This window comes from Amblyomma maculatum, chromosome 8, assembly GCF_055883805.1.
Source record: "Amblyomma maculatum isolate TAMU_Amacu chromosome 8, ASM5588380v1, whole genome shotgun sequence".
NCBI classification, from domain to species: domain Eukaryota; kingdom Metazoa; phylum Arthropoda; class Arachnida; order Ixodida; family Ixodidae; genus Amblyomma; species Amblyomma maculatum.
In genome coordinates this window covers 15204728-15217538 of record NC_139351.1, presented here as the reverse complement: position 1 = coordinate 15217538, position 12811 = coordinate 15204728, and the positions used below count along the sequence as shown (strand labels likewise).

Below are 12811 nucleotides of genomic sequence, written 5' to 3'. Positions count from 1 at the left end.
TATTCTTGAGGTAATTCATTCGTTCAGATAGAATATTTCGCTTATTGTCGCGAAACCTTCAAAACTGTTCTGTTTTTTAGCAGCCGCCGGATGCTGCCTTGTCACTTTGATTCTGGCACGCATATCAATTCTGTATTCTTTATTTGTTAATGCTCGATGTCGCGAGACGCACCTTTATCGATTTCTTTGTCGCGCATGATGCGCCGGGATCTGTCTAGAAGATTGCAGCCTCTCGCGCATGTTTCTACAATGTTCCAGGTTGCGCTAGTAACAGTTTGCGACGTGACCTAGATGGTTCTGAGCCGACTTTAAATTGAGCGTTGACGTGTGCGACTGGCATTCTTTGTTCGACGACCGCCGAGCACGATTGTTGCTATCGCCGCCGCCGAATCGCTTAGTTTTTTTGCGGGCGCAATTAAGCCCAATAAAGAGTTTCTTCAGTCCACAGACTCTTCATTTGTGTCATCGACCTTGTCACTCCTACGTGACACTATGACGTATACGCTGCTGGAGATGGTAAGCTGATTACAAACCTCGTTCGCAGGTCTACTGAAGAGATCTTCTCGCTGTTCATTACGATAGCTTTCTGCGTGGACGCCGGACGTGACGTGTACAAGGACTTCCGGCGCCACTACCTGGCTCCAGAATGTACGGATCCAAGCAGGGCAGCTGCCAGCTACCTTGGGCCAGTAGCCGGCAACGTAACCACGGATGCAAGCATCGCCTTCGAGCTGGTGCCCTGTCAGCGAGACGCGAGCATGCTTTTCCTGCTTCTCATGTTCGGAACTGTGATGTTTGGCGTGTTTCTCTACAACTTCAACAAGACTCCATACTTGTTGCCTTATCTGCGAGACTTGCTGGCCGACTACGCGCTGCCCGTGGCAGTAGTGGTGTTCAGCTTCATCGGCTCCTTCGTGTTCTCGGACATCCAAAGTAAGAGAAATTGCAGAAGCCGCCTCACGTTATATCAAGTGCATTGTATACGATAAATAATGCTCAACAGTTCCAAATGTGTTGAGGATTGTTCTTGAATCGCCAGCTCAACCCATTACTAGGTCAGAGATGCAAGAATAAGGTTGGAAGCTCAACGAAGCGCGATTGTTAGAATCGGTGTACACATTTGGAAGAGCAGAACGTTTTTACGTTATTGTAGCTGCGAAAAACATACAGCAGTTGTCTGGTATCTGATTTATGAACAATCACGCCGCATCGATCATCCCCATAAATTAGCCATCTCTATACAAAACATTCTTTCTTACGCTCATTTGTTCCCGTACTTTTAAAGAATGGAAAAAGCTTCGCAAATAAATATTTATACCTGTTACCGATATATTTTCGCTAAGTTTTGGCTTCGGCTAAGTTAGCACTGCTAGGTTTTATATACTAATACCATGTATATATGACTCATCATTTACGTACTCGGTTTCAGATTGTTGACTTTTCATTTTTTTCTGGCCGCTTCTGACTGAAATTATTTTATAGCCTTGAGGCTAAAAGGAATATATCAATTAGTATAATAGAGAACGCAAAAGCATCACGAAGAAGGGGAAGGGGCAAATATTCAGTAGCTTTATTCTGACACTGCTGATGCACGGCTGGTCAGGAAACGATAGCTGACGGTACTAAAATAATGTAATGTTCAGAATCGCTCTTCTGCACCTAGGTATAATATCATACTACATGAAAAACATGTTGTGCAGCTTTATGCTATTTTTTCAGGAAGGCGCGAGAAAAAAAAAGAACTTATATTCAAGGTATACTTTTGGTATATAAAGACTTTGTAGAACGAATTTTTATTCCGGAATTGACTTAAGCGCAAATTCTCGTAACGTCGTTTGTTCGACAACTACACTTTCTGGTGGCAGATATGGCAGCCTAGTCTAACGTGCCGAAATGGTTTCCGATACTTATTGCACATAACTGACAATACTAGATGCAAAATGCAAAGGTGCCCGTGTTGTGTGATGTCAATTCAAATTAAAAAAAAAACCTAGGTGGTAGATATTTCCACAGCCATCCCCTACGGCGTCTCTATAAGCCTGAGTCGCTTTCAGATGTTAAACCCCATATACCAACCAACCAGCAGATGATGATTCGGAGGGGTTGCATATGTCATGTGATCTCAGCAAATACTTGTTTTATCTTCTTTTTTTTTTTCAGGCGAACAGTTCCAGTACTCGGACGGCTTCTCCTTGGAGCGAGCCCGAGTTGAAACCCTTCCAGTTTACGGAATCCTGGGTGCACTGGGCCTTGGATTCGCCCTGTCCTTGCTGTTCTTTATGGACCAGAACATCTCAGCAGCCATGGTCAACAACCCCAGCAACAAGCTGAAGAAGGGCACCGCCTACCATCTGGACCTGCTAGTCGTTGGCCTGCTGAACGCCGGGTTGTCTCTGTTCGGGCTGCCGTGGATGCATGGAGTACTTCCGCACTCACCCCTGCACGCTCGTTGCCTAGCTGACTTGGAGGAGCGTGTCGACCAGGGACACGTCCACGAGGTCGTGGTGCGCTCCCGAGAGACGCGCCTGACGGGCATCCTGTCGCATGTGCTCATCGGACTGTCGCTACTCATGCTGCCCTACCCGTTATCGTACATTCCCACCGCTGTCCTGAACGGGTTGTTCCTCTACATGGCCGTCACATCACTAATAGGTATCTTTAAATCAAGGGCTTGTAAATGAGCTTGCAAACAGCAGTGCCCAAATGCACTCATTGGCGATTGAAAATGCGCAATCAAAACGAGCTTTGCAGCTAGACCCTGTTTACACAAAATCTACTAACTGGTTTCCAGAACAAGCGTAATAGCAACGAAGAATATGTCCTAGCCACCAGGGACAAGGCCACCTCTACGGCTCACTGACCTGCTTGTCAATAATGCGGTAAAACAGCTCGTTTCGCTGCTGTGAACTAAACATAAGGCAGAGGTACATATCTGGTGCATCTTGTATTTGAAACACTGCAATCATTTTTCTTGTGGCGTTATCCATAAACTTCCGTGCACGTAATCTTCGCAATAGCTTAGAGCGCAGCTCTTAGGAACCTGTTGAGCGGTGCGCGTTGCCGTTGGTACTGCTGCCGGTGTAACCATGTCACGAACTAAATAGAAATTCTCAGAAGAGAAAGAAGAGCCATGAGCTATGCGCCGCTTCTCGTCGCTCTTCTATACTTACGAAAAATTATCTTTGGCTGGTGTAACAAATAGTGTTGTGTAACAGCACATGCATACACACAAGCTCTTTCAAATTCGTCGCCTGAATATGTCGCAAAAAATTGGTTTTGGTTTAGCTCTAGTTAACGATAGTTGAATTGTGAAAGCAATGACGGAAGCTTTTTTTTTGCATGCTGCATTATGCCCCTATCACGCCCTATCAGTGAGCTTAAGTGAGCTTAAGCGTCCCCAATAGCTACATTATTGGGGACGCTTAAGCTCACCCTTTAAGCATAGGACGCGAGTGTGTAAGATATACCAGCCCACATTTGAAGTCCCACTTCAACAAAGCCATATGGACGTACCTGCGTGTCGTAGGGGTAACGGTATGTAAACGGTTCTGGAAGGCTGATTTTAATATCACATGATGCGCCACGCAGCAGAGTCAGTTCAGGCGTTCAGTCGTGTCCGACTCTTCGTGACCCTATGGACCATGTCACGCCACGCTTTCCGGTCTCTCACTATCTTCTTAACATTACATAGCTTCATCTGCAATGCCTCGAGAATGCCATCTAACCATCGCGTTCGCTGCCTACCCCTTCCCCGGTGACCCTCAACCTTTCCCAACATCAAATCTTTCTCCAGCGACTCCTCTCTTCTCATCAGATGACCAAAGTAGCTGAGCTTTAACTTTAGAATTTGACCCTCCAATGAGCAGTCAGGGTTTATGGTCGACAATATCGACTGATTTGATCTTCTGGCAGTCCAAGGAACTCTTAAGAGTCTTCGCCAGCACCACAATTCAAACGCGTCAATTCTTCGGCGGTCAGCCTTTTTCACAGTCCAACTCTCGCATCCATACATCACAACTGGAAAGACCATAGCACGGGTTATACGGATCTTGGTTGGCAGACTAATGTCTCTGCTCTTTACTAGGCGGTCAAGGCTAACCATTGCTCTCTTTCCCAGAAGCAGGCGTCTCCTAATTTCATGGCTGCAGTCTCCTTCCGAGGTAATCTTGGCGCCCAAGAACAGAAAATCTGTCACAGCTTCCACTTCTTGTCCATTGATGCTCCAGGACTTGATAGGGCAAGACGCCATGATCTTCGTCTTTTTAATGTTCAGTTTAAGCCCAAACTTCTCACTCTCTTCTTGTACACGCATCAGAAGTCTCTTGAGTTCCACTTCACTTTCTGCCATTAAAGTGGTATCATCCGCATATCTAAGGTTGTTGATACGTTTTCCAGCAATCTTCACTCCAGCTGAAGACTCGTCCAGACCGGCCTTCCTCATGATGCACTCTGCATATAGGTTAAATAGGCAGGGCGACAGTATGCAGCCTTGCCTCACCCCTTTCTCAATCGGAAACCAATCAGTAAGACCATGCCCAGTTCTGACTGTGGCCTCTTGCCCTTCATAAAGGTTCCTGAGGAGACAGATGAGGTGAATTGGAACTCCCATCTCTTGGAGAGCTTGCCACAATCTGCTGTGATCTACGCAGTCAAACGCTTTCGCATAATCAATAAAGCAGAAGTAAATGGGTTTCTGGAACTCTCTTGCTTTTTCCATGATCCAGCGAAGGTTGGCAATTTGGTCTCTAGTTCCTCTGCCCTTGCGAAACCCAGCTTGCACGTCCGGAAGCTCCCGATCCACATACTGCTGCAGCCTACCTTGCAGGATTTTTAACATCACCTTGCTAGCATGCGAAATAAGCGCGATCGTGCGGTAGTTGGAACAATCTTTGGCACTGCCTTTCTTTGGAATGGGGATGTAAACTGACCTCCTCCAATCCTGTGGCCACTGCAGGGTTGCCCAAATCTTTTGACATAATGTATGCAGTGTGTTAACAGCGTCGTGGTTGAGGTTTTGAAGCAACTCAGCTGGAATACCATCAATTCCGCTAGCTTTGTTCTTAGCAAGGCTGGCTAAGGCCCATTCAACTTCACTCTTCAGGATGCCCGGCTCGAGATCAGTAATCACAACCGTCCTATGTTGGGTTTGCACATCCGGGTCCTTCTTGTACAGTTCTTCTGTGTATTCCTGCCACCTCTTCTTTATCTCTGAGGCTTCAGTGAGGTCCTTGCCTCGTTTGTCCTTTATCACGCCCAGCTTAGCACAGAAGCTTCCTTTGATATCTTTGATTGTCTTATACAGAGCTCTTGTGTTCCTTAATTGGCTGTTGTCCTCAACTGCTTGACACTGTATGTTCAGGAAGGCATTCTTATCTCTCCTTGCTATTTTCTGAAAATCCGCATTGAGAGCCTTGTATCTTTCTCTTTCCCCCATACCTTTTGCCATCCTCCTTTCCTCAGCTATTTGCAAAGCCTCTTCAGATAACCAGTTTGCTTTTTTGCATTTCTTTTGCTTTGGAACTACCTTAGTAGCAACTTCTTGTATTATATCACGAACATCATTCCACATCTCTTCGGGCTCTTTGTCTTCTAGATCTAATTCTTGAAATCGATTCCTCACTTCCACAGCATATTCTAATGGAATCTGATCCAGATCATACCTGAAAGGCCTTCTATTTTTCTGCGTTTTCCTCAATCGAAGCTTAATTTTGGCAACAAGAAGCTGATGATCGGTGCCACAATCGGCCCCAGGCCTTGTTTTTACTGCTTGTATAGCGCTTCTCCATCTCTGCCGGCAAATAATATAATCGATCTGATTCCTGTACAGACCGTCCGGTGAAATCCATGTGTACAGGCGCCTCTTGTGCTGTTGAAAATGAGTATTCGCTATGGTCAGGTTGTTTTCTTGACAGAACTCTACTAGCCTCTGCCCAGCTTCATTTGGCTCACCAAGACCGAACTTGCCTGTAATTCCGGATATTTCTTCACTCCCGACCTTAGCATTCCAGTCTCCTATGAGAAAAACGACGTCTGATGATGGGGTGCGGTCTAAAAGGCATTGTAGGTCCGCATAAAATCTCTCAACGTCAGCTTCTTCAGCAGCAGTGGTCGGTGCATAGACTTGGATAACTGTTATGTTGAAAGGGTGACCTTGGATCCGAAGTGAAAGCATTCGGTCGTTTTTGGGGTTGTACCCTAGCACTGCTTTGCCCATTCTTCTGTTTACTATGAGAGCGACCCCATTCCTTCTCTTGGATTCGTGCCCACAATAAAAGACATAATGGTCGCCGGAGTTAAATTCTCCCATTCCGGTCCACTTGAGCTCGCTGATACCCAAGATATCAATGTTCAATCTGTCCATTTCTCGCTTGACGATATCCAGTTTACCTTGCGCCATAGATCTTACATTCCATGTTGCTATGTGATATATCTCCTTGCAACATCGGACTTTCCGGTCGCTTCCCGACACATCCACAACTGAGCGTCCTTTTGGCTTTAGCCCAGCCGCTTCATTCGTCCTGGAGCTACTAGGAATCGCCCTTTGTTCATCCCCAGTAACATGTGGGACGCCTTCCAACCTGGGGGGCTCATCTTCCGGCGCCATATCGATAATGGTATTGTGACTGGCCATAGGGTTTTCTTGGCAGGAAATACTGGAGTGGGTTGCCATTACCTTCTCCAGTGAATCACATTTTGTCAGAACTCTCTGCCGTGACCTGTCTATCTTGGGTGGCCCTACACAGCAGAGCTCACGACTTCATCGAGTTTCGCAAGCCCCTCCGCCACGACAAGGCAGTGATCCATGAAGGGGACGCAGCAGAGTAGGGGACGACAAATAGGAGAGGCACACAACCACACGCGCACACACATATATAAACAAGGACAATGCTGCACTGATAACTTATTAATTGAACACCAAAATCCTCTTCCTTCTCCACTTCTAAACATCACACCACTTCTTCTAATATCACCCTCCCATATGAAAGGAGCGACCCGAGTTGGTAGTTCTAGCCCGTGGCATTGAGATAACGTAAATTGAAATGTCATGGCAGGCTGATTCCACCGAGGCGAAGCGCACTTATATCCGCGAAGCGTCACCTCTCTTCTGCCCACGGAGCATACATCCCCCGCTTCCACCCCGCGCAACCGTTGTTGTAGCGACTGTTAGAAGGAAAAGAAAATGTACAGGCCTGCTACTGGCTCTGTAGCTGAGCCACCTCCGCTGCCTCGCGCGGACAAAGGAGAAAATAGAGAAGGAAGAAAAAGGAGAGAGACGCGCGTCACAACGGCCGTCGTCCGCCAACGAAGCGGTGGCGAGTGCAATGACAGCCTACAATAGGTAAACCTCCGCTAGCAGGCTACCTTCCGCTTCAAACAGCGGGGACCTACCAGTTCCAGCCGCCTAGGGCCAGGAACAAGCACGCGGAGCGAGCGCAATGGCGAGAGAGGAGTGAGTGAACGTCATCGCGTTGCCACGGCAACGGAGTTGCCATGGCGACGGCGCGCCATCTGTTAAGTGCGGCGGCGGCTCAAGGTCAAGCGGCGTGAAGAACGGTTCTGCCTAGCGTAGTATTGCTTTCGCAATAAATCGCTTAAATAGACACGCTTAAATTTAACATTTCGGACTACCGTAATAATCCTTAAAATGTCTTTTGTAAGACGTAGGCCGCCATCACCGCGGTCGCTGAAGGGTTCGGGCGCTGGACAGAACCGGGAAACTCAGATTCCAATTCTGAGCCGGCTACGGTGGAGGCACTTCAATGCAGGAAATTGCAAATTAAGCAGCAGGCGCCTAGGTACTGCGTAAAACTAGTGTATGTTAAGGAATCCCAGGTATATTCAATAATTCATTTCAGGCAGTAATGCAGCAGTACTTCCTAGAACATTATGCGCCTTTCTTCTGTATAGCGAGGCAGGCAGCAATTGTTTCCACATTATCAATACTCTTTTTCGTTCTGTATGTCTCAGAAGACGTTTGTCATTACTTGTAATTTTTATGCGCTGTTTTAGACTGTTTGACAATTTTCATCTCCACGCGATGCTTTGCGAAACCGCAGGCAACCAGATGTTCGAGCGTGTTACGCTCCTCTTTATGGAGCAGGCTGCGTACCCCCCGAACCACTACATCCGCCGTTGCCCGCAACGCAAGATTCACCTCTTCACGTCTTGCCAATTGATGCAGCTGGGCGTACTCTGCTTTTTCGGGTTTGCTCCGTGGCCCTATGTGCAGATGATGTTTCCTGTCATCATTCTTTTGCTCTTGCCGCTGAGGTAAGTTCAGTACGGTTTCACAGCATCTGCAAACGCTTCGAAAAAAAAAAAAGCGCGCGTAAAGCGATTCCAACTGATGTAAAATATTTAGCGAAATGGGCTAGGGTACATTACGGTTGATAGCACCAAATGCCAAGACGTTGAGTGGGCCTGCTGTAGAAACGTTCATATTGTAGAAACTTCATTTTTCAAAAGTTGTCTGCTTTGCGGGATGGGGCATTAAAGAGCGGGTAATGTTGTAAAGTGCGCCCGAGAAGGTTAGCGTCTGTTACTGTCTTAAATGGCTCGAGAACACATCAGAAGTGCTTAATGCTCTTTATTTAACGACTGCCTGGTGCTCCCTGCTCCTTAAGGACTTTAGACTGTTCAAAATATTAAGGCGCACGAGGATGAGCAGCAGTGTTTTCGAGTAATCTTACCTAGTTTAGATATCAGTTATCAAAAAATCGAATATGTCCTGAAAAATGCTGATGGTTTAAGCATGGCCTGAACTTATATACGTTGGGAAAGGTTGAGGGTCGCCGGAGAAGGGGTAGGCAGCGAACGCGATGGTTAGATGGCATTCTCGAGGCATTGCAGATGAAGCTATGTGATGTTAAGAAGATAGTGAGAGACCGGAAAGCGTGGCGTGACATGGTCCATAGGGTCACGAAGAGTCGGACACGACTGAACGCCTGAACTGAACTGAACTTATATACGCAAGGGACCTTTAATCATTGCTTTGCGTGGTTTAGCAATAGCATACTCGGTTTGGTGGTTTCAGTCGGGGGATGCTCAAGCCTTGCCTCAAAAGTAGCTGCACCTTTAACACCCCCTTTTCGCACCGCGATTTCTTTATATTCTTGCTGTTCAGTTTAGCTGGTGAAGTGTTGGAAGAGCGCCTCTGTTACGCACGAGTTCACCTTGAGGGGGTCAGCCCTCGCAACCACTAGGTAGAGGTCCCTATTTCAGGATCCCTGTGTAGCGTCTGCCGCAGCCCGGGATTAAGGCCCGTTGTATCTGAAGATCACAAAAGCCTAGCAGGATCGTCTCCCCTTGCTCCCGGGTTGGGTTGGGGTGAGGGGGTATAGCCGGACTGGAGGGGCACGCCCACACCATGTAGTAGATGTTTGAAGACACCGCCCTACAGTGCGGGCAGCTGCCAGAAAGCAGGGTGAATATGTTTTGGAGCTGCCAGGCACAGCAATGTATATATATAGAGTCAGAGTAAGAGCCGCTCAGCCGGCTTTTAAAGACCTTTACATGGGCGGGGGTAAGGTTTGCGACCAGTTTTGTGGTAATTTACGCTATCTTTGAATGTATAAGTCGGATTATGATCAGCGTCCTGTTCGGAAGGGGAGGAGGAGGAAATTTACTGGAAAGAGAGCATGCGGGCGGCAGCGTCGGCAGCCTCATTTCCAGCCAGCCCCTGGTAAAGAGAAGCCTAGCTAGGCAAAATCCCAATCGCTACCAAATAGCAGAGCTACTCAAAACACCTGAACCGCTACATAATTATCAGCATATTAGGCAAGCCGCCTTTCAATTATACCTAGAGGAGCGAATGAAGCGATGCACCTTAAAGAAAAGTACTGGTTAAATGTTTAATCGTTGTTGCCTTATAACATGCGTGTAATAGGATGAGTCTGCAAGGCAAATATATTTGAGTGTTCGGGGGAGTAGGCGAAGTTAATTTTATTGTGATGTGTGGTAGCAGTTAAGATAAAGTGAACAAAGGCGGCCGAAATTATCTCTCTCACCGACACCACGGTGGCTTAGGGGCACGACTCTTGAGACAGTGTGCTTCTCTATGAACCCAGGCACGGTGGCTCGTTTTAATGGATGAAAAGCAGAACAGACGTCACTGGGCGTTAATGATTGCCAGTGTGCCGAAATCAATTACAACTGCTCTACAGCGGTGTCCTAGAGATCCTGAGCCACTTTCGAACAATAAACCTCACATGCCGATACCAATGTATCTCCGTTACCTCGGATCCATGGTGAAATTATGTAAATATTTACAGCAAAAAAACTTCTCATAAAACAACGACCACCTCCATAGCATGTATATTCTCAATCGACTCGATCTTTAATGCATAATTAGGCTACTAGTGTTGGCTGTTGGTGATTAGAAGCACCGCTTAAATGCTGAGCTTTTAGGGAGACCTCTAAAGGACTTTTTATGGAATCCTATCTAGGCCTGAACATTTGATGTTACACTCTTGTGTGTAAGGTGGGCACTGGATACCTTTTATGGATTTGCGTCCTCTCAAAGCCTTCCGGCTCAAACACTTGCTCCGGTGCAGAGAGCCCCGTGGTCGACCACCGGATGCAGACGGGTAGATATTGTCAGCGCCTCATCACTGGCCCTTGGTAGAAATATTTTTTGGAGAATCCAGCCTTTGGCTATATGTATGAATAACGATTCGGCTATCAGATACTGTATAACCACAAAAAAGTGTTCCTGGTGGCATTTTATGTCAATTTTCGCGTTAATTTACGAATACTCAAAAAAAGCTGCGATCAATTTCTGAGAGTGCCACTGCAGAAATTTTTTCCCACATGCCAAATGAAAAAAGTGCGTCATTATTCTGCTCATCAAATCTTGCTATGTTTAATAAAGTCACTGTTTTTACAATTAACTGATCACCACTTTATTTCTCTACAGACATAAAGTCATCACCTTATTTGTGGATCCGAAGTACCTGGCTGCCCTGGACGGGAAACATCAATAGCACGAACCCCGCTGTGACTTCGGTTAATCGACCTGTTCCAAGGACGTCAAGCTTGCTGCCGCTGCGCTTAGTTTATCGGGCATAAAATAGCACGTTTGATGATGGGCCTCAAAGACTTGTAGCTTTTCGCTGCGTGTGCACCGCGTAGGTCGTAACTCGTTCGGCGCTTCCAACCACTCTGCAGTTTTTAATACAAACTGCGGCCGCAATTAAGGGACTTGGTTTTAGAAAAAGAATGCAAAATATTTTTTTGAAGTCGGCTGAAGGTAACTGCTAAATCACAAACCATTCCGTTTCAATGTAATATCTCGGTAAGGTTCTCGTTTCGCGATATAAAATTATTAACCGCTGAAGGTAACTGGCAAATCACAAACCATTCCGTTCCAACGTAATAACTCGGTAAGGTTCTCGTTTCGCGATATAAAATTATTAACCACCTTCATAAGAACTTAAGATCTTGTACTATAAAAGTTTCCCTAGTCTATTGTGCGCACACAGATTAGGAACGGTTGAGAAACTTAATTCTTGTTCTTCCTGCCTGCAACCCTCTTTCAGAGTGGCTTCAGGCCTGTTTCTTTGTTCTATAAATCATAATTTGTCAAGCCTGTCTTAGCAGCAAGTTATGTAGAAGTGTAATAATTACTCGACACGGTTATACATGAGCTAGAGCGTGTAAAGTGTCCATGCCCAGTGGTACTTCGTAGCCATTAAAAGCGTCATGCAGTCCACCCTGTGTCCGCTGTATAAAGGCCACCATAGCCTTTCCAGCAATGGGTGGCACAGCAAGCAATCGTCGCCATCTTATCTGCCATCATTTATCCCAACCGCGCCTTCCGTGAAGAGTGGCTGAGTGACCCTTGTTCGTTGAGAAGCAAAAATCGACGGGATCTGTGGAAGTAACCGCCTCATTTAAAGTCCAGCAATGAAAGCTCCTCGCAGGCAAACTGTCACTAAAATTTTGCAACAAAACAACTAGCTGTGGTTTAGCTTGCGGAGAGCTATCTGCACAGCTACGCTTGAAAATAAAGACATCGCTTTTGCATATAATTCACTCTATGGTTCCAGCTTTATGCCATAGGGGGCACTTTTGACCACTTAAGTGCGATGTGGCGGAAGCCTCTATCCCGCGGTGGTCCGAAACCCTTCTACAGCACTTCTTTCTCCCTGCTTTCACTCCCACCTTCGTGATGACACAATAGCGTAAGCTACCAGCCAACATATAAAGCCCCGCTTTAACCGAGCCGTATGAACGTGCCTGTGGGGCCTAGAAATAACGTGAATGCAATGTTCCTGACAGGCTGACCGTGATATCACCCTCTCATATGAAAGGAGAGGTCCGAGTTGGCAGCTCCTGCCAAATGCAATATCACAAAACCCTACTTCCAGTCTGAGCTCGGCCATGTCAGCTGCCAGCTACCGCCTCCCACGAATTCTTTCTTCGCTCTTCGGACAGGCACGGACAGGCAGGCGAAATGAATAAACTGTGGCCAATGTAGCTCTCGCTACAAAATTGTTCAGTTGCCTACTGATTCACTGATAGTTGATTTATATGTTAATACAAATCTTCAAACCTATGAGGCAGGTGTTCACATTTCTGTAATGGTGTAAGGAAGTGCCAACATGAGCGAATGTTAATGTTGCAAAGCTGCCGAAATACAGCAGGGCAGTAAACACATTTCGATATTCTGTACGTCACAGCCTACTTGTATAGCTGGTTTTGGGTAAAGCGTACAGAAGTTCTCAATACCACGTTTCTCCACTCCTCAAAGTGCGAGTATGTGAAGCCGTCGGATTGATGCAGCTCACTTTCATATCCAAGACTGGAGAAA

The 12811-nt window shown here is 46.5% G+C and overlaps 1 protein-coding gene across 1 annotated transcript in view; it reads left to right on the top strand.

Moving 5' to 3' along the window:
• LOC146180596 (solute carrier family 4 member 11-like) overlaps positions 1–12294 on the top strand; it is a 117772-nt gene extending 105478 nt beyond the window's left edge. The window contains exons 11-14 of the mRNA XM_084576088.1: positions 545–933; positions 2161–2652; positions 8058–8271; positions 10916–12294. Of these exons, the coding sequence (XP_084432214.1) occupies positions 545–933; positions 2161–2652; positions 8058–8271; positions 10916–10982 (1162 nt within the window). The 3' untranslated portion in view covers positions 10983–12294. The remainder of the gene's footprint in view (positions 1–544; positions 934–2160; positions 2653–8057; positions 8272–10915) is intronic.
• Positions 12295–12811: the final 517 nt, after the last annotated feature.